General features: G+C 40.9%; 1 protein-coding gene across 4 annotated transcripts in view; it reads left to right on the plus strand.

Moving 5' to 3' along the window:
• Positions 1-27729, plus strand: part of reps2 (RALBP1 associated Eps domain containing 2) — a 216450-nt gene that overhangs the window by 88688 nt on the left and 100033 nt on the right. For 2 of the 4 annotated variants that reach the window (XM_078559375.1, XM_078559377.1), the window contains exons 3-5: positions 9523-9671; positions 15789-15912; positions 26139-26236. In XM_078559375.1, the coding sequence (XP_078415501.1) occupies positions 9523-9671; positions 15789-15912; positions 26139-26236 (371 nt within the window). The remainder of the gene's footprint in view (positions 1-9522; positions 9672-15788; positions 15913-26138; positions 26237-27729) is intronic. The other 2 variants (XM_078559376.1, XM_078559378.1) reach the window with 2 other exon arrangements.

The raw sequence follows: 27729 nt of genomic DNA on the forward strand, positions 1-27729 counted from the left end.
TACATGTTTTGCACCACAAAGCAAGACATCTGGTTGATGGGAGATAATGTAAAATAGGTCTGAACTGATGCCTCAGTTACCTCATCAAATTTCTAATGTCTGCAGTGGAAAATGGAAAAGTACCCACATGTTGTTAGAATATTTTGTTGCAACACAGAATTAAGATATTTAAGTTTCCACAATGCATAACAGTTTCAGAAACACACAGTTATGGTCTCAAGCGATTGACTCTTGTATCCTGATCCATGATTGCCAGGAACTCGAGGTCAAGGACCAGATGTTTACAAGTTGATCGAACAAATTGTTTTCCACAAATTTAGCACTACTATGAACTTTAATAACCACACAAAAGTGCTGCTTGTGAGCACTTTGAACCAACTGAAGAAATTTAACCTTTTGGGAGCTGAAGTAAATTGTTGGGTAAATTCAAGTTTCAAATTATTAAAAAAAAGCAAGACAATCGTTATTTCTGGACAAAAGAGACATTATTTGTCAAAGCTTTTCGTCTTGCATTCATCAGCACAATTCGTAAGAAAATACCAATGTCAGGGAAACAACATAGTTATGCTGTATGAAAAAAGAGCGCTGATTGGTTGGCAAGAGGACTCTGGTAGAGGCGTTGCCATGGAAAATTCACCAGTTGATAGTGACTGACAATGAACTGCTAATCATCATTATTATCCCCATCAAATGCCAAAATTGGCCACTTTGACTGATAGCCACAGCTCGTATTTTTTTTTAATTTTTGAAAATCACGTTAAGCTTGGCTGTTTTCATTGTATTAAAATTCAGAAGCTGAGTTGTTTGTTTTAATAATTTTCAGAGATGCAGAACTCGATCCAGAAATGATATGTAAACAAGTGAGTTATGTGCCATGATAGATCATCAGTTTTAACCCGCGCATTGCCACAGTGCATTGGCTGTACAGAATCCTGTTTAAGCATTGTTTCAAGAAGTTGAAGAATTGAGTAAAGATGGTTTTTTAAAAGGATATGATGGAATGTTGCATTCTTTGTAGTTCTGCAGCTGTAGACTACATAATTGTTCAATACTTTGCATACTGTGAGGTTAGACGATGTAAACATTGAATTCAAACGAACTTTTAAAAGTGTGGTTTATATTTATGGAGATCAACTTTAAAACATGGTATCAGCCAATGAGTAGGCAGTGGGATAGGGCAGACTTTGTGCAGGACATAAAGCAAAATCTATTTTAAAACCTCTACAAAGCACAGAAAGCAGAATTCAAGACTAAAACTGCAGCGCAGTCTCCCGATAAAAGCAGAGCTGTTTCTCTAACAAAGTGCAGTGAATGGAGGAGATTTATGTAATACAAGTTATAGCCATAAAGTCAACCCCAGTGACTTATAGCAGTGCAGTCTCTGGGTATGGTCAACATGAATTACCCAATCATCTCTGTTGTGACCAAGAATTGTGCAAAAAGAAGCAGCTGATTTGAAGAGCATTTTTCACAATGCTGCCATGCCTGGTATATTTATAAAGTTTTCCCAGTTCGAACCTGAGGCAAATTTGGCAGTCATGAGATATGAGACTTGAACCTACTGGTTATTCTCATCAAGTGATCCAGGAGCTGTGAGAAGTCGCATTGGCACGCACCCAGGCCATTTCCGAATCTAATCCCACACAGCATGGTGGATTTATCCATTGAGTCACCAGAGTAGCCATTGATTTAATATCAATACAATGAGGACATTGACTCTTCCAATTCTTGTTCCTTGGAATGATAAGGCCCTGGCTACACATTTTCTACATCAGCTATGATACGCTCTGGCATCTCTGTACCTGTAACATTTTAAGCAATTTATGTTCAGGAATAAACTATTACTAGTGGTAAGGTTGCACATCATTGGCATTGGTTTCTGTGTTACATTTGACATATTGATATACTGATCTTTCAATAGGAATTATTTTTGAGAGAGAAAGCAAGCTCATGCATGAAGAATAAAGAAAACCTCTGACAGGAAATGAAATGTAGAAGCTTGCTTTTGTTTTTCTTTCTTGAAAAACATATATCCAGGTAGATTCAGCAACCCCTTCCCCATCCTTCTCCCCAGCAGCAGGTGGACATTGAATGTTCAGTCTAGCAAAACTCCGAGTTCGCATTCAAATTCATTCTTGGCTACCAAATTCCATTCATGATTATTGTGCATTTTTCCTTCCTAATTGCAATACTTGACTACATTAAGTGCCAACTGCTATTGTTTTACCCAGCTTAGTTTCTTGTCTATTTCATTTTGTAACTTGGATGTTGAATTTGTTGCTTCCCCTAGCTTGATGTCAGCTGCAAGCCTGATCAGAGCATACTGGAATTTTAATTTGAAACCACGATTGCCAAAACTGGTCCCTGGAACACCCACTTAGGCTCTTTTCCCCTCTGTAATAAACTTGGAATGCAGGACTAGTTACAGTAAACTTTATTTACACACTCCTGATGAAGCTACATGCTCGTTCCAAGACCAAGGCTAAAAAGCTCCGCCCCTAAGATTCCCCGCGGTTAGGGCTGATTCATCTGTACAGTCACGTGATCCCCGTAACAGTAAGAAATGGTTTAACAATGACTATATTTCCCCCCCCTTAATGTTGTTTTACCCTCTTATTTACAAAAGCATCCTAACCCATATTATATGCAGTTCATGCTATTATAAATTTAGTCTTTGAGGAGGTTTTCGGGTTCGGGTAGAGCAACCCAACTCTACAGCTGGATGTCCTTCCATTGGATCGACATGCACAGGAACTGCAGCTTCAGGGACATCCCTAAGACGATGACAGTTCAGAATTATTTACTTCAACAGAGACACCCGGTATGTCTATTCTTTGTCGATCTACACCTAGAGTCAAAGTTTTGACTTTGATTTCAGGTGGATTAACTGGTTGTTGGAGGGTTTCTTGGCTTCTGAGATGATCCACATGTTTCCTAACAATCCTGTTTTCCACTTATACTTAATAAGATAAAGGCCTTGTTTTAGAGATGATTGTACTAGGGACCCATCTCGGTCCAGTTGCAAAATTTCATATAAAACTGTCTCTCTTACAGTAAACTCTCAACTTTTACTGTGAACGTCATGACTCACTTTCTGACCAGCCTGTTTTCTCTCCACCTTCCCTGCTAAATTAGGGAATACAAGACTCAATCTTTTACGAAGTTGGCACTTCACTGACAACTCGGAATGTGTTAAACCAGTGGTCACATGAGTTGTGCGATCGCTGAACAGGGATCTTGAAATTTGCGTTTCTAATTTTGTCTCTGATAGTTTCTTCATGCCTGTTTTAAAGGTTTGTACTGCTCTTTCTGCTAACCCATTGGATGAGGGATGATACGGTGCAGTTCTGACGTGTTGAATCCCATTTAGGTTCACGAGTCTTTGGGACTCAGTGCTGGTGAAAGCAGTACCATTGACAAAATATCTTCAGGTAAACCATGAACAATGAAATTCTGGCGCAGTTTTTCAATGGTTGCAGATGAAGTAGGTGTTCTCACTTCAAATATGTCCATCTATTTGGAATATGCATCGATAATCACAGAAGCATGGCACCTAGAAGCAGACCTACACAATCAATATGTAGTCTAACCCAGGGTCAACCAGACCACTCCCACGGATGCAGTGGAGCTGAAACAGGCAACTTCTGCTGTTGTTGCCACTGGAAACAGGGTGTTTCACCATTTTTTCTATATCACTGTCTATACCTGGCCACCAGATATAACTTCATGTGAACATCTTCATTTTCGAAATACCAGCATGTGCACTATGAAGTTCTTCTAATAATGCTCCTCTTCCTTACATAGGGATAATAACTTATGCTTCCCCATAACAAGATACCATCTTGACAACTCTGTTCAGTTCTATGTACAAAGAATGGTTTTAATTCTTCAGGGACTTGTGCTTTTGACTGTCCTTGTAATACTTGTTCATGGACTCTTGCTAAAATTGGATCCCAATTTGTTCAATTCTTTATCTGTCTCACGCAGATTGGTGAGGCATACATGAAATTCAACGTAAGTACGACCTCATGAGGTAATGGTACGTGTGTAACACTATCTAGCAAAGGGAGATGTCTGAGGGCATTTGTATTTGCTATACGCACACCCGGACAGTGCATAAAAAGTGGACTCGTACGCTGACAACATTAAAGCCCATCTTTGAATTCTAGCAGAGGCTATTGGTGGGATTGCCTTATCTTCACCAAACAACCCTAACAATAGTTTGTGTTCTGATACTATGGTGAAGTGTCAATCATGCAAATATTGATGGAACTTTTTTACCCTAAATACGATAGATAAGCCCTCTTTTTCAATTTGAGAGTAGCCTTCCTTGGCTTCAGGAAAGGTTCTGGATACATGTCCTATCAATCTTTCATTTCCATCCTTCATCTTGTGTAATAATACTGCTCCCACTCTGTAGGGAGATGCTTCACAGGTGAATATCAACTCTTTAGACGGGTCATTGTGTACTAGCAGACACGAGTGCAAAAGCTCCTTAACTCTTGTAGTGGCTTCCTCTTGCTGTGCCTTACAGAGCCAACTGTGGTGGTTCTTCAGTAATAATTGTAAGGGAGCTAACACTGTTGATAGATTAGGCAAAAACCAACTGTAATAGTTTACCATGCCCAAAAAAGACTTGAGCCCTGTGACATTGGTAAGAGAGGGCGCTTCCTTCATTGCCCTGAGTTTCTCCATGGTTCTTTGGAATCGCACAGGCAGCTGACACACCGAAGGGTAGGTGTGTGTATTGGTACAGGCCCTTGTGTGTGTTTATGGTGACATAACTTCTTGATGTGTTGGTCCAGCTCAAGCTCTTGATACCTATGATTCTTGTCCAGTTTAGTGTAGGATCTTCCTCCTGCGAGTTTAGCATACAGATCTTCAATCTTTGGGCTTCGGTATTTGTCTAATTTCTCAGCCTTGTTTACAGTTAATTTATAATCTCCGCAGATGCGAATGGTTTGGTCTGGTTTCATCACAGAGACTATGGGTGCTGCCCATTCTGAAAATAGGACTGGCTGTATTATTCCTAACTGCTCCAAGGGCCTAATTCTACATCTACCTTTTCTTTTAGAGTGTAAGACACAGGTCTTGCCTTAAAAAACCGGGGTGTTGCTTCAGACTCCATGTAAATTTTAGCTTGTAGACCTTTGATTTTCCCCAACTCATCTCTGAATGCTCTCATATTTTTTAGCAACTCTGGAATTCCTCCTGTCCAGACCTGAAAAAATTACGACCAGTTTAATTTGATTTCCTTCAACCAATCACGGCCCTGAAGTCTAGGTCCTCCTCCTGTTACAACAATTACTGACAGCTGAGCTGCCTGTTGTCTTTATGATACAGGTACAGAGGTGATGCCTTTCACCTATTGCTTCTCAAGTATTTTTTTTAAAACTGAGCAGCAGCTTTCTCCAAACTCAATGGCTGGGTACCTTCTCTGAGGTATTTAAAGATGTGTTCTCCCACCAATGTGGTCGATGCTCCTGTGTCAACCTCCATGAGCAGAGGTTTTCCATTTACTTGAAGTGTAACAGTGGTTCAGCTTTCCTGGCCTTCAGATTGTGTAGGAAATAAACGTTAGCCTCAGTAACTTATGGCTCGTCTATACTGTACACTTCATTTAACTTGACCTGATACCTGAATGGCTGCCTTGATCCAGTCCTGCACTGTTTAACAAATACTCTTTTTGGGACAGTAGTGGCATTCTGCCTCTTTAAATCTACAGACATTGCGATGCATGATTTCTCCCATAACAGTAACACTTTAACTTCTGGATTGCTGGTGAGCTGCTTCTAACATTTCTTGTTATTTTTGTAGATGTAGGGACCGTGTCCCGCTTTGCGGTAGCCTCCCTGATCTTCGCGCCACGCCCAGCGGCAGGTTCCCACCCTAGCTGCAAAAAGCTGCCATGTTGCACACTATGCAAAGCCTGCGAGTCCCTCTCCATTGCTAGCACTATATCCATGGCCTGCTTCAGGTCTATCTCAACTTCTGCAAGCAAACGGCGCTGAATGGCGTCATTGTTTATGCCGCAAACCAAATGATCTCGCAACATGTCGTTTAAAGTATCACCGAAGTCACAGTGCTCCGTTAACTTTTCAGACATTTTTTGGTATCTATTCCTAAACTATCCTGATTTGTTAGCTGGGCTTTGAACTTTTAACAATTGGCTTTTGCAATGCAATTTTGGCAGTTCGCTTTTGGAAGTCTAGTTACGTCACATTACATAGCCTGGGTACTCTACTCTGGGAAGTCATTTCCTCAAAGGTGAAGGAGGTTGTTTAACAGGATTTACTTCTGACTCCATGTTCAGACACTATATAGATGATCCTCAAGTTTGCATCTGATCATCCATTCCATTATCTAACATGGTGGCAGAGTGGTAATGTCTCCTAGACTGTAATCCAAAGGCCCAGGCTAATGCTCTGAGAACATGGGTTCAAATCTTACCATGGCAACTGGTGGAATTTAAATTCAATTAATAATAAATCTGGAATTGAAAGCCAGCCTCAGTAAGGACAACATCATTGATTGTCGTAAAAACCCATCTGGTTCACTGATGTCCTTTAGGGCAGGACATCTGCCATCCTTATCTAGCTTGGCCTACATGTGATGTGGTTGACTCTTAACTGCCCTCTGAAATGGCCTAACAAGTCACTCAGTTTAAGAGCAATTAGGAATGGGGCAACAAATGCTGGTCTTGCCAGAGATGCCAAATTCCCATGAATATTTTTAAGGCAGAGGTAGGTAGATTCTTGACTAACAAGGGAATCAAAGGATATAGGGAGTAGGCAGGTAAGTGACATTGAGGCCATGATCCTATTGAATGACGAAGCAGGCTCAAGGGGCCAAATGGCCAACTCCTCATTCTTACCTTCCTATGGATGTTTCAGATAAATAATAGAAAGAAACAGGACTCAAGTACAACTTTGTAGTTTGTAGTTACAGGATTCTGTTTTGCAACAACCAACTACTTATGAGCTATGGTCAAAAAAACACTTCAATCAAGTGTGAAACAATGGACCTATTATCGAGGCATTGATGACATGCAAATGAAAACCTGTTTTAGTAACATATTAGACTAATTGAAGAATGAAACAAACTGCTTTGTATGCTAATAAAGTTTGCTTTTTGTTAAATTTTGTGGATGGTGGTAAAATGGTAAGGGTGTGAGAAACCTATGGATTGCTTGCTCCTTTTCATTGAAGAACCAATCTTTTGATCCAAAGATAAGTGATTAATTACAGCAATGGGGGGATTGTATTGCGTTTAGAGCCCCTTTCCTGATTGACATAGCATGAATTTGGTCATGCTTGCGCTGTGGTTAATTGTATATTCAAATACAGTGAGTTACATTTATCTGCAAATCACAATTTCAAAACAATAAGAGATTTTTCAAAATGTAAAACATGGGAACACAGAACTGAACTGAATAGATTAGAAGAGCAAGACCATTCTTTTATATAACTGTGTTTAAAAGTATTAAAAGGCACAATGTATCTTTTACCATGAGTTTCAAACATTTTGGGAACTCCTTTAACTGCTCTGTTATATGATAAGTCAAAAGCGTCTTTCTTCTTTTGTCACTGCAATACTTTAATTGATAAGAAACATGAAACATCTGCTACTCTTGCCTTGTCAAGACTTAGCAATTTTAGTTTTTTTTTTAAAGTGTGCCTTCATGCACACTTTCTCCCACCCTCCTTGGAGAATAGTGAGGAGGCGATGGAAGGATTCCTGGGCTGACTATCAGCCCATTAAACTGCATCACGGAGACACCTCGCATGGCCAACAAGCCCTGGGCAGGATGGAAAACTTGGAGAGGCAGCCAAACGTCCATTGACTTTGGATGGGAATTTCCACCAGAAAATCCTGGCCTTGGTGTGGAACTTAAACCTGGAGCTTCTGGCCCAGAGGTAAGGAAGTTAATACTGCCGCAAGACCTCAGCACTTTGAGTGAAGCATCAGAAATGATAATCTCTTTAGAAATAATTCCTACCACAGGAAACAAAGAATATGAAGTAAGAGTGTGTAAATGGAGTTGAGGGTAGATCAGCCATGGTCTAATCAAATGGCAAAACAGGGTCCAGCGGCTGAATTAAAAACAAAGTGCTGGAAAAACTCAACAGGTCTGGCTGCATCTGTGGAGAGAGAGAGAGACGGAGTTAACGTTTTGAATTCGTAAGACTCTTCTCCAGAGGCTGAATGCATGGCTTTAGTTCTTATGTTGATCCGTTCCAAACTTTTGCTATGTTCGTATATTCAGATGGGTTGTACTTTGAGAATCAGAAAAGTTCACATTCTCATCTCTATTTGTAAATAAAGTAAGTAACTTTAAAACACCTGATTTGTATTTCATGGCTGACAATTCAAAGAGCTGTGAAACCATATTAAACCCAAGTCGCGTAGAGGTAATCCTCATACTATACACCTTGGCTGGGGACAAATGATCAAAAAAGCAAAGCTTCCAAGTGGCAAAGAAAGTCTAATTGTGGAAACACGTTAAAATCCATTGAGAGAGAATATGATGTAATGGAAACTCTCATCATGAAGTAAAATTGGATGTTAAGTTGAGAAATTGCATGCATTAGTTCACCATAGTCTATGATTTTAAATAGATACTGATGTGTAATGTTACCATGTTATTTTGTATGCATTGTTACTTTTGAAGTTTCTGTTTCAATTTTCTCTTTCCCTTCCCCTGACCATTTATTGGAAAGTATCTAGTTTCTGTTGATGCTCCCAACTGATTTGCTTGTGGGCTTACTATGTGTAAGATTAAATCTCTTGTATTATTTGCTTTTCTTGATACATCCTGCTCAGTGAAGGAGGGAAATGGGTGACTTGCTCCCATTTTATTGTCAGCACTTTTCTTGCATGAGCCACCGGGAGTTGCATGTGGGTCATTTGCTCTCCACTTGCTTTTCCTCCTATGATCAAATATCTGGCCTTAAGCCACTGAGTCCAAGATCAAGGCTGGGATTTTCAGTTTGCCATATTAAGAAATTTTCCATCGCTCTGTGCTGTGCTGACATAATTCGCTATAACTTTGCCAATAATTACTTTACAGGTCTGTTCTATTCCCTGCAGCACCCCCCGCCCCCCACCCCCAAAGATAGCATAATAGAGCTAGCATTGGAGCATTGAAACTCAGTGGATTGAGGACAGAGATCAAATCCTGACTTTGAATGACTTTCAGATTTATCTGCCCTTAGTTAGAGGTTTGATGGTGCTTCATCAGCACGGTTGATGAGCACCTGAGGCATCTGAACAAGAGTGTACACTTGTTAGCTGAGTTGCAATGGCAGTTGTTATGGCGACCAGCCTTCTTCCACTGTTAATGGGGTGGTGTGTGGAGAGGAGAGGGGCGCGTCAGCTGGAAATAGCAAAGATAAAGCAAAACTGAAATGGTCTCTGGATTGTGAACTCAAAAGTACTGTAAATGTTAGATTTTGGAGTGTTAGAAATGTTGTTTCTCATGAACTGAATTTTTGATTTTGTTTGTTTCTTTAACATATTCAGAATTGCCGCTTCCTCAATTCCTTGCGTTGAAGAGTGACAATGAGGTACAAAAAGGTAACCTTTCCCAAAGTGCAGAAATCCATGAGCAACTGGCTCGCGCAGTCTCGATAGTGAGCTCCCCCAGAGGCATAGACATAACAGGAAAAACGGTAAGAGTTCAATAGGTAAGAGTTGAATACAGAAAGATGTTACATTCAATACATTTACAAAATGCATCTAAATTTAAGCACTTCCAGGATCTTACCATTTTAAAACAAAATTAGTAAAGTTCTCTGGATATGGGCATAGCCAGCAACACCAGCATTTATTACCCTAATCCTAGTTGTCCTGATGCAATTGAGTGGCTCGGTTAGGATACAGATCAGCCAATATCTAATTAAATAGTGGACGAAGCTTAAAAGAGCTGAATGGCCTACTCCTATTCTCACTTTTCTTCAGGCCTGCTCACTAAGTCACTTCAGTGGGCTGTTGAGGGTCAACCACATTGATGTAGGCGTTAAAACATAAGCCAAGCTGGATAAGTTTACAGGTTTCCTTCCCTAAACAACATATAATATCTGCAAATTATACCCATGTGTAAATTTGAATATAACCTGATCTCCAGTGGGTTTAACTTCGGGTATCTGGGACTGGAAATGTGGTCCTATTCAAAAGCATTGTCCTATCCAAAAACAGATTGCAGACACTACAGGAGGCTATGGGCTGGGATTTACTCCCCTGCTGGCATATTTGAAGGTGGGAGGGCTTGTAAAATACAGCGTGTGGCCTTTCTGTCCGCCCCCGGCCTATCTTCCATATTCTGGGCTCAGTGGAGGCGTCGGGCGGTCCGTCGATTCTTGGGCCTTTTGGGACCCTTAACGACCACTTAAGTGCCTCATCCCATCCATGCCGCTTTTTCACATGGCAGAGGGAGGCCCATGCCAAGCTGGTAGCCCGATAACTGTTACAAGGCAAGCTGCCGTTGGGCAATGGTAGGGGACCTCCTTTTGAGGGTCCCCGTGCACATTAAAGAGACCCCCCCCCTCCCTCAGCAGCCTCTTAAACCTGCCGTTGTACCCCCTCACCCCTCCTCGCTGGGGCTTGCCATCCAGGGTCTGTCGATAGCCAGACTTAACTTCAATCTGGCCACCATAACCCAGTTTCTTTGAGGATAGCCTGTAGTCTAGCAGTGGCCACCACTTGATCCTGGCACTGCTGGGACTACAGATTGTTGGCCAACCTGACCGGCAGCTCTCTAAGGTGGGAATTCCTCTCCAGGTAGGGGCAGCCTTGGCTTCAGCCAATTAATGCCCCGCCGAGCATACAATGGCTGTAGGCCAGCTAGCTTTCTCGTGAGTGGGCTCCCAACCGATTTTTAGTCGGGTGGTGCGGGGAACACATTGCCCCATAAAATCAGCCCTATGACACAGAGGAAACTAGGAGGCCAGGGGGTGGAATACAAACTTTTGGTGGGGGAGCAGAGGAAATGTTGAAAGCAGATCTGGAGAAAGGTGGGAACAGGAGTAGGCCTTTGTGCTCTCAAGCCTCGACCACCATTCAATTAGATCATGGATGATCTGTATCCTAACTCCGTCTACCCTCCTTAGTTCCATATCCCTTAAACACTTGTTAAGCAAGGGTATTATCAATCTCAATTTTGAGATTTTCAGTTGACCAATTGTGGGGAGAGAGGTTTCCACTACCCTCTGTGGAGAAGTGCTTTCTGTCATCACCACTGACTAGTCTATTTCTAATTTTAATGTTACACTGCCTTGTCCTGACTCTCCCACCAAAGGGAATAGTTTCTGTCTATTTACACTATTAATTCCTTTAATCATCTTAAACACCTCAATTGGATCACGCCTTAATCTTTCATTGCTAAGGGAATACAAGCCTAGTCAACGCAAACTGTCCTCATAAATTAACCCTTTTAGTTCATGTCATTCTGGTAAAACATCTTTGCACCTCCAAGCCCCTTTCTGCAGCCACGAATACGGTGAAAAATGATTAGTAGCAATTCAGAAATTAAAAATAAGTAATTCTGGATTTGATTTCAAGTAATGCTGTTATGCACGTGAATCAGCCCAAGTGTAGTGCACTTTAGAAATCCAATTTTGACCAGTTATAGCATTGACTAACCTCTGAAAAGAGGTGGACTGTGGTAATATATTTGCGAAATCTTTTATTTGTTTATCTGTGAAAACCAGTACAGAATTTTTTTGCAATATAGGAACCTTACTAAATATTACAGTAACCCTTTTGTTCCACACTATTTAAAATGTAATTTTAAAAATGAATGTTTTGACTTTCATCATTGATCTGCTTTGTAGTGACTAATTTTAAAAAAATGCATTTTATTTCCAAAGAACAGACCATTGAAATTAAATTGAATTGCAGCTTAAAACCTAGAAGTCTGGGCAGTGGGTGGAATGCATCCTGCATTTTTTTTGCATTCAAAACTATCAGTGAGTGGGGGAGGGGGAAATATGATTGTGAAACAGTAGGCAACAGAAAATAATAAAACATCCCCTTCATGACCAGGTACACTTTGATCGCATTAGTGTTGATTGAGTACAGTGAACCCCATAATGTTATTTTCAAAACATGCAAAGAAAGTAGGGAAGTAGAAACTAGTGGGAAGCAAGTTCAGTACTAATATCGGAGGGGGAAAGCTCTCCTCTTAAGTGAAAAATGTTTAGAATAACTTGCAGATAGTTTAATCGAGGAATTTGCCACTGGAATTCAAAATATAATGAGATTCACTGATTTGGCAGATAACCTGGTCGAAGTTTGAAAACTTCAATGTACTGATTGGTCTGATCCCATCCATAACTTTTCCTGCAATATATAATTTAACAGGCAGTGAAACCACTGGAGGTGTAAATTGTGCAATGTCACTAATCTCTATTCTAACTATGCAGCCATTTGCCTTCTGCATGCTTCTTGTTGTTACCTATCAAGAGCTTAGCAAAAATTAGCTGAGTATGCAGCAAAATTAGTTTGAAACACAAAATATGGGCTCGTGTGTGTGGACCTGGTTAACACAGCATTTCCTGACCAGTTTTTATTTGTGCTGATTTCCCCTCTACATTCCTTTGAAATTTATGTTTCTTAGAGTTGTAGAGCAGCACTTCCCTGGGGTGCAGGGAAGAGAGGAATGATTTTATCATGGGAAGAAAGTTCAGAGACAGGAAAGTACAAAAGGTCAAGCAGATTGCAATACTACATTAACCTCCATTTAGGATTCGGGTCACTCGGTCATTACGCCAGTTGAGCGTCTTCAATATGCAACTTTGTTAGAACTGCTATAAGGAACCACTTTGTCAAACAGGGAGATTTGAGTCATGTTTAAACAAGTAGCACATTTCAACATTGCACCAACTAATGCCATTGAAAGTCTCTCAAAATTTAACAAGTAATGAATTGTCTAAAATTAAATACAACAGTGGACAATGTTTTTCTTTTTTCTAAAATTAAGACAATAATCCATGATTTCCATTAGTTGCATTGTATATATTTTTTAAAAGTTGAATATTAATGTTGAATTCAGCTTGATTCTAGGTTTGGTCATTGATGTCACCATATCATTTATATGCCACATCACATAACATGAGGCTTTATTATAAATGAGAAAGAAAGTTGAAGGGTTGCCATTATTTTTCTATGTAGATATAAAAGTAATAGCTTCACCATTATTTCAACACACCCTCTCAACTGGTTTGTTCAATGCTAGGCCACACTGCAGTTGGTGCCGATGGAACTACTGTTATGATATGGCAGGTGGTATTTGCCAGGCTGACCAAATCCCAAAGGGAAACTTGGCCAAGCTATCACAACGATTTGCCGTTTGTATTTTTAATTATGAGAAGGTTTGTGCACTGAAGTCAGAAATAAAGATTCCACTACCACTTTTGGATATTTTGAATATTAAACTAAAACATTTATTAAGAAAAGAAAACTTAAACATACAAGATTACAGTTACATAGTTAAATTTAGGCTTGTAACATTTCCCAAAAGATTTCTCCCTAGCTAGACTCCCAAATAAACACCCTTTTCCAGGCAACAGTCCAAATTGATTCTTAATCTATAAAACATTCAGTAATATTACCAAAAGGCACCTACTGTTCCTACAAGGGAAGTATTTCACAGCTTCTCTCTCCCTCATGCTTGATAATGGAACTCCAAGGCTTTTAACAAAACATTATTTTCTGAAATAAGCAAGCGCTTCTCCGGGGTGGCTAGAAGCTGCTTTTTCACAGGTCTGTCTTCGCACATCCCACCTTTCAAGATCTTACATGGCCACTCTCCAAACAGCTTTCAATCTTTCCTTAAATATATTTTCTCCCTTTTTGATCTTTAAAACCCATTGTTTTAAACTTTCTTTGGAAGTTACCTTGTCGTCATTATGGCCAGCACTTTGGGGGAAAATAAACTTTGCCCTATTTATTTATGATGTTGCCAGTTGTAAAACTTTTGGTCATGTCTCTTTGAAATTCAAAGGGCTAACATTTCACTTCCCACTTATCTCCTAATGCAAATTCCCATTCATACTGTATCTACTGGGATCTCATCTTAGATTGCCCATCTCCATTTCAAAATGCCTGCTTTTACACCAACCCCTTTGATTTAAATCTTACAATCTAATTGTCTTCAGTTTAATTAACTTAGTCACACACATGCAGTGGCGTGTGTGCGCGCACACCCCCTCCACAAGCCTGCTTCAATATCCCACATTAATGTTAAGAAATATGATATTCCCTTTACATTACCCATGTGTCCGGGGAAGGTTGGTTGCTAAGTGATGAAGGCTGTATTGAAACTAGCCTGAGAGACACTCTTGAAACGTGGGACTGTTGAACGTCACAGGCAGTCCCAGGGTCAAGCAGCTGCCTGTCCAATTTGAAATAATAACTTCAACTGCTCTCTGAGCTACTCGGTTATGCATGAGGATGCTTTTGTCAGTGGTGCCTTGAGGTCATCAGTTGGTTAAGGGAGAGCCAACATGGAGGCTTCAAACAATAAAACTGGTCTTTGTATGGAAAATCAAATAAAATAATAGTAAATCTATTTTTTAAACAAAAAATAAGACTACCGTGAATTAAAATACTCCCCTTAGACTTTCCTTCAGTTAGAGGCCTAGGATTGGTGGTAGATTACTAGTCATCGAAACTTTTAAACTGGATGGTGATTGGTGATGGAATTAAACAAAAGAGTTCCAGCAGTATCTCAGTGGGGAAATGCACTGTGTATTAATGCTGTTGAATCATACAGCCTAGAATGTTCCCAGATTTAAGGTGAATTGGCTGATCTCAATCAGGGCTCTAGTCAGCTTCCATGTTCCTGAATTAGGGAGGGAAATATTTCCACCTGATTTCACTCCAGCTGGGAAGTGCTTGCCTGATGTAGACCAGATCAGCCTGGCTGTCAATTAACTAACCAGAGTTCACTGTCTGCACCCACACATGAATAGTGGCTACTAGTCTGGCATACTGGAGGGTGGCAGGCAGTGTGAAACTCTGTCCAAACAAAAGTCACCAAGCAAGTCATACTGGAAAACTATCGTTACTGGATTATCAATGTGAAGTACCATAGAGATTCAATCTCCCAGATTAAACTGGGGGCATGGAAAGACCATGTCAGGCAGCGGAGAGAGAACAAAGGGAGAAAATTAGATGAAAGTTGAATGAAAATAACTTCAATTTTTTTTTTACATCAAATCTTATTCATTTTGGATATGGACCACTTTCAATCCCCCTTTTCTAAAGGCGATAACTCCCTTGGCAGCATCCAGCTCTCCAGTACCTTACTGATGTAACCATCATCTCTGAGCTTTGACCATGGGTACTGATGGGATATTTCACTGTGGAGATGACATCAATCCTGTCCACTCCTAACATGTAACACACTTTCCATCAGAAGAGGCAAACTGTGGCTGATCTTTGCCCTCCCCGCACCCCCTGTATTTTTCCTGACCCTTGGGATACCTGGACAGTCGCATTGGCCCATCCAAGATCTTCTCATGCAGCGCAGACCAAGAATTGAACATTTTGGCTAAAATGGCATAGTGGTACACGCAAGTGCCCTTATCAAGTATGTCATCAAGAAATTCAAATTTTCCTATTCAAAAGGTCTTAAAGTGGATAAGGAATAAAATAAATTATTATTGGATATATTTGTGTTATCATTAATGGGGCAATTAGCAAAGGTTACTCACTGATGGAACATATTGGCTGGAGTATTGCTGTGCATTGCTGCGGGATTGAAATATTACTTTGTTCCTTTGAAGCAGGAACCTGTGTCTGCAGCTACTTTGCCTTTCACCTCTCCTCCTCCTTCACCCTCCTACCAAAAAGGTCAAGCAGTAAGTGGAGATGGGAGACCAAGAGTTGGTTTTGATAAAAATCAAGCAGGTAGGTTAAAGCTGTGTGTGTGTGTGTGTGTGCTTGTATTTGAGGTGGAAAAGTATTCTGCAATGATTGAATGACATGAGGAGCAGACTGTGTTTCTATGAAATGCCTACCAGAAAAAGTGTACCTAGAATAATGTCATAAGCTCAGAAGAAGAATTAATGCTTGAGGAAAGTTGTGCATACACCTCTTTCTTTTGATTTCTTACAGTTGGCTGTCAGAGCTGATCAAGTTTACCTTTGCCTACATCCCAGTGTTTTTCCATAATATGGGAAGCAAACTTCAGCTGAATGTGATTGATTCTATTTATTGAATCCTTCTCTCTGAATATTACTTGAAATGTCAATAGCCAATGTTGGTACAGGATTCTGTGACTAAAATTCAGTACTGGGTGTTTGAGGGAAATTGAGTTTGCATCAGTGGTGCAATTTGAGAAATTCAGAGTAAATTATATTTGGGAAATTTCCTCCAGGAAGCTGAACTTTAATAACTCCCCTGTGCGCAAAGAGTCCTGACTTGTTAACTTTTCCTCTGTCAGAGGAGGATTATTTTGAAAATGAGAAGTTGTAAAAGACGAAGCAGTGGGAAATGTAAAATACAATTCTTTCTGTACAAGAACGAGGGAAATACAGAAGTGCTGTAGGTGATTGAGGGATTCATATCAAACTACTGCCAGGACCACAATACAGTATCTGCTGCTTTTTTTTAAAACAGCTTCTAGCTACTTTGAATTTTTTTGCATATTGTTTCATGAGATGTAGGCATTACTGGCCAGGCCAGCATCGGTTACTGCCATAACTGTAGCTTTAAGGAATGTAGTGACTGTAGCTTTAAGACTTATTGTACTGTGTATTATCATGTGACAGTGTGAACGAATCAGCCCGAAGTACGGGGAACCTTAGGGGTGGAGTTTGTCTCATTGTGGTTCTTGATGGAAGCATGTAACTGCTGTTGAAGCCCATAAATAAAGTTCACTGTTTCTTATGAGAAACCTGTCTGGAAAATCAAGTCCATAACAGTTACCCATCCCTAATTGAACTTGAGAAGATGGTGGTGAGCTGCCTTCATGAGCTGGTGCAGGTACACCTACAGTGCTGATGGGAAGGGAGTTCTAGGATTTTGGTCCAGTCACAGTGAAGGAACAGCTATATAGTTCCAAGTCAGGAAAGTGAGTGACTTGAAGGGAAACTTGCAGGTGGTGGTGTTCCCAATTGTCTGCTGCACTTATCTTTCTAGGTGGTGGAGGTTGTGGGTTTGGAAGGTGCTGTTGAAGGAAGTTTGGTGTGTTGTTGCAATGCATCTTGCGTGTAGTATACACGGCTGCCACTGCATGTTATTGGTGGAGGGAGTGAATGTTTAAGGTGGTGGGTGTGATGCTGATTAAATGTGCTGCTTTGCCCTGGATGGTGCTGGGCTTCTTGTGTTGTTGGAGCCACACAACTGGAGCGTATTCCATCACACTCCTGACCTGCGGCTTGTAGATGCTGGGCAGACTTTGGGGTGACAGGAGGTGAGTTACTCACCATAGAATTCCCAGCCCCTGATCTGCTCTTGTAGCCATAGTATCTATGTGTCCTGTGCAGTTCAGTTTCTGGGTCACCCCCAAGATAGCGTCTAAAATGGGGACTTTATAAAAGTGCTCTTCTGAGTTTGTACGTTAGGAGTTGTTCAGCATTCAAGTCAGTCTTTTTCACATTATGAATGCACAGAATATGAGAGATTTATTTGTAAAAGAAATCTCTTCATAAACATCCTACTACACTAGCCACAGGGCAGACTCAAAATCCCATTTTATCCAATATTACTCGCTGGTGCTCGAAAATGACGTAGTTCACAAAATATTACAATATCTTTTGGTAATATAGATTACAGTAATATTCAGCACTAAGCAATTATCTTTAATTTAACCCATATTATTTAAATTAATTTCAAACGTGATGAGGTACAGTTTTATTTCTAGCCTTCAGTCATTACTCTTTAACTAATTTGCTAGGTGATTTTATCAGATAGATCCTTGAGTCTACATCAGAGTTCAGTGCTTAATGGGATTTGTGACTGATCTGAGAGAAGGGCCCAGTGTGCAATGAATGTGAATTATATTGAACCAATGCAATTATACTGATGAATGTGAAGTGGAGTAAGGCCTCAGTGGATGTAAAAGCATATGAAAGTGTATTATGTGGCGCGTCATAGTCAAAAGTAATGCACACAGGGCAATAGGGAAATGGGATTAGAGTAAGTAGCTCTAGTTGATGAACTACCACCACCATCGGTGTGAAGGACAAAATGGCCAGCCACTCTGTTACAAATCGAATTCCTGAAAGGGAGAGAATGATATCCATTCAGCAAGCATTCGGTGTAGCCTGCAATAATATTTGGAAAACATTATCAGTTAAGGTGCAGTGGACAATATGCAATGGAAAGAAAGACATGCCTGGGATATGCTGCCATTTCAGCTTTAGCTGTTCCTTCTGCACTCTGCTGACCCATACAGTTCTATTTTGGCTTCCTCGGCAAAGCAGCAGCATTCCATGTCCTTGTTGCCAACTCTGCTCCTGCATGAAGTCCATTTTCCATCTTGGGATTTTTTTTCCCCTCCTCCTAGCAGGCTCTACCAGTCATGGTGACAATACTGGATGACCACCTCCTTTGCTTTGTGTAGAGTGGAGGAGTGATGTGCCTGAGCAGAAGATTGGAATCTTCTGGATTGCCTACAGAATGATACACACTTTGTTTGAACGTCCCTTTTCTCCTAGCTTCCATGTGTATGTTGGCTTTAGGTATATACCAAACCTCGAGGAAATTCCAATATTTAATAATTGGCACAAATCTTTAAGCAATAAGAAATGAGGTGAGGGAACACTGACCCCCCAATCCCCCCAACCTTCCTGGCATATTACTAATGAATTTTATTTCCATTATGAACTAGGCGTCTGGCTCATTATGGACTAGGCAGATAGGCTCATTGGTGAGTTGCTATGAGAAGCAAGTGTGAAGTGCAGAGATGTTGCACTTGAGGAATACATTTAAGTACAGTTCAATGTGCTTTTAAATTGTAATAGCGCAGAGTCTATACCCAGCTGTTAAAATTTATAGAACTTTTTAAAAACAAAAACATTTCAAATTTCATATGATTTAATTGTCTGGGGACCTTACAAGAACACCTTCACTTTCTAAATCTCTCAGTTCACATGGGGCTGTAAAAACATTTTTATTTTAAATAATCGTTCTTGTTTCAGGGATGGAGTAATGAACTGCAGCTTATTGAATATACCACAGCTGAGGCTGTGACATAGACTCCTGCCAGAGTTATAAGGCTGCTGCATCAGCACCTTTGCATTTTAAAAACTTTTAGATACTGGATTTATGGTGACTGTTCCTGTGTGACATAGAGAATAAGAAATGGCTAGCAGTTTGTGTATAGGACTGTAACACATACGAGAGGCTTGGACATTATGAACCTTCAGAGTAAAGACCAAGCAAGTAGCTCATGTAAGTAATCAACTAACTTAACAAACTGTTCTGCGCTTATCCTAGTTCTTTTTTTAACTTATTTTTTTTGTTGGATGACATTTCCTTTTGGGTGTAAAGGAGGGGTAGCCCTCTCGCAGGCTGGCTTGCTGTGCTCTTTGGGGTAGTACACCCTTTGCCCAGCTCTCGTCGATGGCTCCAAGTAGTTGTTGGCATGTGACAGTGGCCACACCCCAGTAAATAGCTTAGGACCGGCCCAAGGTGGGGGTGGCCGTCGGGTCTGCTACCCTTGGTGACTTGAATATTTGTCTCCCCTGGCACACACAACTGATTCGCAGACTGGGTAGATGAGCCCAATCAACAGTCTTGAATGCTTGGGGTTCAACAAGACACAAAGGTGTCCTGGTCACCGATTTGCATCTGAATCAATCGCCAGTCGGCTAGACTCATCTTGCTACTGGACTAAGGTAGGTCAGGATGAGGAAGTGAAGCTGACGATGTACAGCTCTTCCTCACTATTAGCACATTTTTTGCAGCAAATCCTTCCAAGCACAGATCAACCTTAGCCGTCACCTCTATACCCGCCAGAACCCCAGCAAACACCCAGCGTGATGAACATGGTCATCTTCACCTCAAAAGGACAAGCAAGAAATAGAGATTTCCTTCTAACTTCAAACCTGATGCTTTCCTTTAGGAGTTAGTTTAATGAGCCATCACTGGTGATGATGATCATGATGATGATAAACCGAACCTGCTATGTGGTTTTATGCCACATTGCTCTTTAAGCAGCTCAAGCAGTCTAATTATGGGGATATCATAACTGAGTCAGAACATTAACATTGCAGTTAAGCTAAGATACTAGAACCAGTTGTTACTTTATGGGAAAAACCAGATACAATCTTCGCAAGTGACTAAACACTGTTTGTTTAAAAATAGCTCGAGCACAAAATTGAAAATGGGGACAACGGTTATATAAACTGAAGAGCAGTAAACTCTAACCATGGTGTTACGCTGTTGTGCAGAAAGAAGAATTTCTCTGTGACAGGAGTCAATTAACTGGAGCACTTTCCAACTGTTTGGAATGCAACAAGCACCCACAAGTCAGCAATCAGCTCGAGTTTGAAATTGCTGGGTTCTTGGTGTTCATGATGATTCAGGCACAGTCTAACCCATGAGAATCCAGCACTCTGTGCTTCAAGCTGTGAATTTAAAGATAATTATCTACTTTGGGAATGGCTTCTGATCCAAGGTCCTGGGCTAATACACTGCTGTCAGTAATTTATGTGCAGATTTATCACCATGTGGAAAATTGCATTCCATGCATCAGAAATTCTTTAAAATACACCAACTGATATTACCAAGGTAAGTCTTTTCTACTGGTAGACCAAAAGCATCACTTCAACCAATAACTGAAAGAAGGGCAGATCAGATAACTTCAATTCTGTTACAAAACATGAACATTATGCCTTGCCATATTGGTGATTGTCATATTTTGGACTAGGCTTTAATCTGTCCATGCGGACATGAAGTTAGTGTGATTTCAGCTATTCTAAATGCCTGTTAGAAATGTGCAAGTTACGTGTACAAGCCTGTCACATTTTGGGTGATCGACTGTTTTGTTGCAGAGCATTTGGATGTGATGTGCACTGAAATATTACTTTGAAGCTTTATGCAGGCTCACAGGATTGAAAATCCCCTCTGCCATATGAAGTTCGGGGCAGGGAGGAAAAATGATTCAAACCAGGGCTGATCTGCAGACTGTGTCCCATCTTCTCACCAAGCAGTGAGGATCATTAGTCTTTCTGGTGAACCACTCAAGGCTCATTGTGTTGGGTTAGCCCTCTTCGCCTTGAAACCAACATGAGTTAGTTGCCAGGGGCCTCCAGGATTGGTTTGCATGGCAGCAGTCGGTTTAATTGACAGCCCTAACCACTGGACAGGGAAAGGGGTTAGGTTCAGCCTTCAACTTCCTGCCTGTTGGGGAAAACCAAAAACAGGAAACACTTGTTTTGGGATATTTGGTAAGATCCTTTGGGAAGGGCCCAGGCCAGACTATCTTAAGAGAACTGAGTAGGCTCCAATTCATCGTCGGGTTAATTCAATGATGGGGCTGTCCAAACAAAGGCATTACTTAGCCCACGGACTGGGGCAGTGTGCTGTGGTTTCTTCTTTTCATTATGAAGAGATATGGAAATGAAGCCAAAGTAGAATTTGCTGTGACTGTTATTCTGTACATTGAAGTAGCTTGGAAAAGAAATCAGTTTAACAATTCACATTTCACCTCATCTCACTAAAGTGTAAATCAGACTGCCCTTCAGATAATTGGAAAAGTGCATGTGATGACACTATAGATTATGATATCAAGCTCACATTGCAATGCTTCCTCATTGTTGCACTGTTGAACATTGCTATTGTACCTCTAGATAGTGGGTAGTGAAAGCACACTCCTGACCTTGAGGGATGTGAGGTCCAGTTACAGGATTCTGATGATGCCTAACTCGAGAACCCCTAACCTCAGGTCTGTACTTGTAGCCACAGAATTATAGCTGGGCCAGTTCATTTTCTGATCAATGATGGCCCCCAGTATGGTGATAGTGGTGGATTCAGCGATGGTAGTGCTGCTGAATGTCAGGGGAAGATGGTTAGATTCTGCCTTATTGGAGATGGTGATTGCTGGCACTTGTGTGGCATGAAAGTTTCTTGCCACTCCTCAGCCCGAGGCTGAATGTTGTCCATGTCTTGCTGCATGCATGCCCAGACTGCTTCAGTATCTGAGAAGTTGAGAGTGGAATTGACCACTTTGCAATCAACAGTGAACATCTCAACTTCTGACCTACTGATGAAGGGAATGTAAACGAAGCAGCAGATGATGGTTGGGTCTAGGAGACTACCTGAACGACTCTGACAGTGATAACCCAAAGCTGAGATAATTGGCTTCCAGCAAGCACAGCCATCTTCCTTTCTGCTAGGTATGACTCCAACCGGTGGAGACTTTTCTATCTGATTTGCATTGATTCCAGTTTTACTAGGCCTCCTTGATGCCACATTCAGTCAATTGCTGCCTTGATGTCAAGGGCAGTCACTCTCACCTCACCTCTGGAATCCTGCTCTTTTGCCCTTTCCAGATCGTATTTGATTTTTTTTTGTCCATGTAGCCATAACATATCTTCTGACTCACCAAGGGTGACATATGGGAGAAATCCCTATTTAAGTGTTTTGGATAAGGTAAAGCCAGCCTTCAAAATAAGCAATGGAAGTTGAACCAGGCAGTATTAATCAGATTATTTTTGCGTGAATTGCTAAAAATGTTTAATTTTCTAGGAAGAAACATAAATCTTGAAGATTACATAGAAATTACAAACTAGAAATAGACCAGAAATTGCAAACTAGAAATAGGCCTATCAGACCATGTCGCTGTTTATACTGGTTGGTTGAAATAGATTTGGGTACTAATATGGGGGGCATTTTGGGGGAAACTGTTTGAGTTCCCAAACTGTGCTCCTGAGAAATCCTGACACACACTTTGCCTGATACGGAGTGCGTGCTGTCTCACCAAAGGGTCATATACCCTAATTAGTCAAGTCCAGAGGTATTGGAAGATTAATGGAATGCTAGTGCTTGTGATACAGTTAAAATCATGCAATCCACCAGTATGGAATGCTGGTAAGCTTCCTTGTACTTCAGCTAAACCACCCTATCCATTAGGACATTGCCTTGCCAAGAACCTGGTGTAATAATTGTACTGTCCAATGAAGAATCCATGGTTCCAGGCACCCTTAGTGAACCAAGCTGACTGACCAGTCATCTGCAGTGCCTGGAGTTCTGCCAACCTGCCCATTTTGGTTATTGGATTCCTGACATTCTACAGAGGGTCATCTTAGTTCCAAACATCCATCACTGGGTGTATGACCGCTGAGCCACCTCTGACCCCAAGAGGCGCTACTTGCCTCCAAAGAGGGTAATCATTAGTTGATCATAGACAGTTGACGAGTTTGCGTTTGAGTTCTTGCTAGGCTGTCAGCTCATAAGTGGTAGGTATCATGAATAGCCCAATTTACTATAAAATTGTCAGCATTCTCTTGACCCTCTATATGCCCCAAAGAACAGTGGTCCCACCACTTAGTGACCACACAGCTTCGGATATACGAGCAAATGATCTCACATCTGGCCTTCAGGAGCTACCATCGCATGAGTTTCCTCATCTGCTATATGATGGAAAATTGCTTTTGGTATGATGAAAAGATCCAATCTGAGCAGTTTACATTGTGCCAGTCACCATGGTGTAGGTGTCTGTGGTGACTCAGTGGTAGCACTTTCACCTTTTGAGTCAGAAGATTGTGGGTTCAGTTCAGGTTCTGGAGATTTGAGCACATCATCTAGGCTGAAACTTCATGCAGTACTGAGGGTGCATTTTTTCAGATGTTAATCTGCTGTTTCAGTTGGATGTAATATATCGTCTGCACTATTCGAAGAGCAGGGGCATTCTTGTGTCCTGATCAGTGTTTATCCCTCAACCAGCATTGCCAGAAGCTGTTTATCTAGTCATAGTTTCATTGTTGTTTGTGGGAGCTTGTTGTGATCAAGGTTGAAAGCAGTATTTTCTACATGACAACAGTGAGTGCATTTGAAAAGCACTTTTATTGGCTTTAAGGGTCTTTGGCACCTCCTGAGGTTGTGAAGGACGCTGGTCCTTTTCAGATCTTTATGGGTGCTTGGCTGAGGCTTATTCTAACTGCTTAGGACTAATGCCAAGGTAAAGTAAGATGCCTGCAGTGAATGTTCAGCATAGGCAGGACCTTCCATTACTGCAGTTCGTTCTCATTTTGGCCACATCCACCTCACAGCTGTGTCCTGAGCTTGCATGTGAACTAGAGGAAGCCCTTCCGTTGCATGTTCGAGTTCTGAATCACAAGTGAAAATTATTTGGACACAAGTCCTGTATACCATGAGTTTTATTTTTCAATTAATAAAAACAAGGAAAACTAAAGTACTCTTTGCTGCTTCTCAGCAGGGTCCTGAAGGGCAGTGTTCAAATAAAGTTGACACCCAAAAAGACAAACACAGGGAAAATTTTGAATTAACAATTGGCACAGATGATTGTTTTTTATCTGTTCAGTCCATACGTTCAAGGTTCTCTTTTGAACCATGCCATGCAACGTATCGACATGGAAGATCTGGCACCATATACCACTCTGTTAGCCCATTGCTCATTGGGCAATTGTGGATAGAGTGCATTAGATCCCCGGGGAAGCCAACACCATAGTATCATCTGAGAGAAGGTATGCTACAGTTTATTTACAATGGGCAGCCTTAAGTCTATCCCTCCCAATGTTCTTCAACATGTTCATGAAGGTATTTGATAGGATGGGTGAGAGTGATGAACTTTCCTCATTCCCCTTTGGAGACAAGTAGAATCTCCCACTTCTGTTCCACAAACTTTAGAGCCGGAGTAGATGTTCTTGATAGAATTCAAGGTTTGGTGATACATTCCCAAAGCTTCCAAATTCCTGATGAGGTCTGCGTGAAACACGAGGTCAAAAGCCTGTCAGAAATTGACACAAGCAGTATAAAGTTTCCCTGAAATTAAAAGATCTTGAATAGGCCACTACCTGTGTTTTTTTTTATTCATTCATGGAATGTGGGTGTCGCTGGCTAGGCCAGCATTTATTGCCCACCCCTAACTGCCCTTGTTCAGAGGGCATTTAAGAGTCAACCCCATTGCTGTGAGTTTGAAGTCACATGTAGGCCAGACCAGGTAAGGATTGCAGATTTCCTTCCCTAAAGGGCACTAATGAACCAGATGGGTCTCTACAACAATCCACAATGGCTTCATGGTCATCATTAGACTTTTAATTCCAGATATTTATTGAATTCAAATTTCACCATCTGCCGTGGTGGGATTCGAATCCGGGTCCCTAGAGCATTATCCTGGGTCTCTGGAATATTAGTCCACTATGCCGTGTTATTTGTATATTAATTGTAATTAATTGCATGTGGGTGATAGGCATGAACTGGGGATTCGTTTGTGCTCCTGTAAGTAGGAGCAGACTGACACTGTGATTGTTGGGTTAGGAGATGCATGTTTGAAATGTGTATTTCTGTAAGTAAATGCTTATAAAAGTGTGTAAAGATTGGCTCCTGTTCTAACCTTCACCACCCAGACTTTCTGGATTATGACATTAATCATAACCTGAGTCAAATACAGCCTCCCCTTTTCTCATTGCTCTGTGAGCATCCAATATAAATGCTGCAACAGTGTAAAGGACCATCTTGAGGCATACTGGCAAAATTCGTCAGGCTCATTAGGATTCTGCTTTATGTACATAAAAGCCACACTATACTCTGGAATATCAAGTGTGTATGTAGTTCAAACCAGCCAGAGAAGGATGAAGATGAATTACTGTTGCTGGCAAGACAATTGCCACCCCCTATCTCTGCAACCTATCTCAGGAGACTGAGTGATCAGCTTCAATGGGTCAAGTGACTGGCTCTAGTGTTTTACCTTTTTTCTTAGCATTTTACCTTCTCAAGTCACAATTCCCAATCTATATTATTTATAAATTGTGAATAACCATTCAATTGTCTTTTGCTAAATATGTTGACTCATAAAATGGCCCTAACTAATTCGGAAGTCTAAGATTACAGAGTAGAAATATTCATGTTTGAGCCACAGTAAACTTATGGTAACTTGCTGCAATTGCACTGTGCAACTTCAAGTCTCAATTTGAATTGTTCATCACTTGTTTTTAATGTTGCAGTCACTCATGAAGGAAGCCCAACGGTAGGCTCTGTTGTATATCCAGATGGACAAGCCCATGGGAACTATATATCCAAGCCTTACTCGTTTTATGCTCAGGTAAGGGTTAAGTTAGCCCAAAAAATTCTTAATTTTCTTCATCTTTTTTTTTCCAAGAAGGAATCACTGAAGAACAGCAAAGTGCAAGCTTTTATCTAACAAAGCACAAGTGTATCTGCAGGGAGATTTTGGCAAAAATACAAAGATTTCATTGTATAAGTATTCAGATGATGGGATGAGGTGAACATTTGCTGTTGAAGAAAAGAACAGATTTTCTCCCCAATAGAATTCTCTCCGTAAACAAATATTTACTGAACTGTGTATTTTGAATGTTAAATCAGTATTAAATTTGTCATATTGCAGAGGGATGTGTGGTGTGGGCGAGGAGCAAGAGAGAGAGCTTTAATTAAAAAGAACATGTTACTGTATGCCATGCAGTTTTGCACAACCTAGTTTTGATCTCTCGGAACAAGCTGACCAGCTTGCATATGTCTACGTTATCAACGTTTGACATCATTTCCTTTCTCCATTTTGTTTTATGCTATGAAAACAAATTTAGCTGTGAGAATCTCCCTTTGAGTTTTTTCAGTACGCTGTGGGGTTTTATTGGAAATGGCGTACTTGGCCACACCAGCTCCCCAGGGCATTGGCAGATGCATCACGGTCTGGGACTCCTGCAAACTGATGACCATGTGTTTGTTGTAATGAGGCAGGTGGGAATCTTCACCCACAATGCACTTGAAAATACCATTCTCCTTTGGAGTTCATGATGCTCAGGGTGTTGGAGGCGATGCTGGTGTCAGGGTTTAGACCTAAGCATTTTTGTTTTTTTCTGAGCCACCTCCAATGCTACAAAACCCAGTTGCAGTAGAGTGCCCAAAAATTGCATACAAAATGCAAAAATTGTAAGTTGTACACGTTTAAACTGAAATCAGTTTTGCTTTTGTTTTATGCATTTGCACTGCATCCCAGCTCTTCATTGGCCTTTTTTTTTAATGTAACCACTTCAGTATACTAAGCAACCTTTGCCTTCCCAGCTTGCAGCTGCATTTGAGGTACTAACTGCATTCTTCTTTGACAGCTCACACTTATCTGCACTGCTTTCACAATAAGAATTAATGGGCTCATGTGCAATGCATTATGCAAAGCACAAGATTACGAAATAAGATCACACAGAATGCTACAAATAACCAAAGAATCTGAGGTTATTCTTACTTTATTAAACAACCTTGAAAGAAGAAAGAAAATAATGTGATGCTCTCTGTGGATGGATTTTTACTTTGCTCTCCTTTCCCTCCCCCCTCCCCATGTACACAGAAATAAATGTGATCATCAGTCATTTAAAATAGGGTGGAATGGGTGAAGGGACATAAAACACCAGCCAAACCGACTAGGTATTTGATCAGATGTTTTTGGCTATGTCATAAGGGAATATGCTTGAGGAGGTGATGGTGTAGTGATGTTGACGCTGGATTAGTATTCCAGAGCACTAATGTCCTTTAGGGAAGGAAATCTGCTGTCCTTACCTGGTCTGACCTACGTGTGACTCCAGA

This window comes from Cetorhinus maximus, chromosome 16 (genome assembly GCF_964194155.1).
Source record: "Cetorhinus maximus chromosome 16, sCetMax3.hap1.1, whole genome shotgun sequence".
NCBI lineage: Eukaryota > Metazoa > Chordata > Chondrichthyes > Lamniformes > Cetorhinidae > Cetorhinus > Cetorhinus maximus.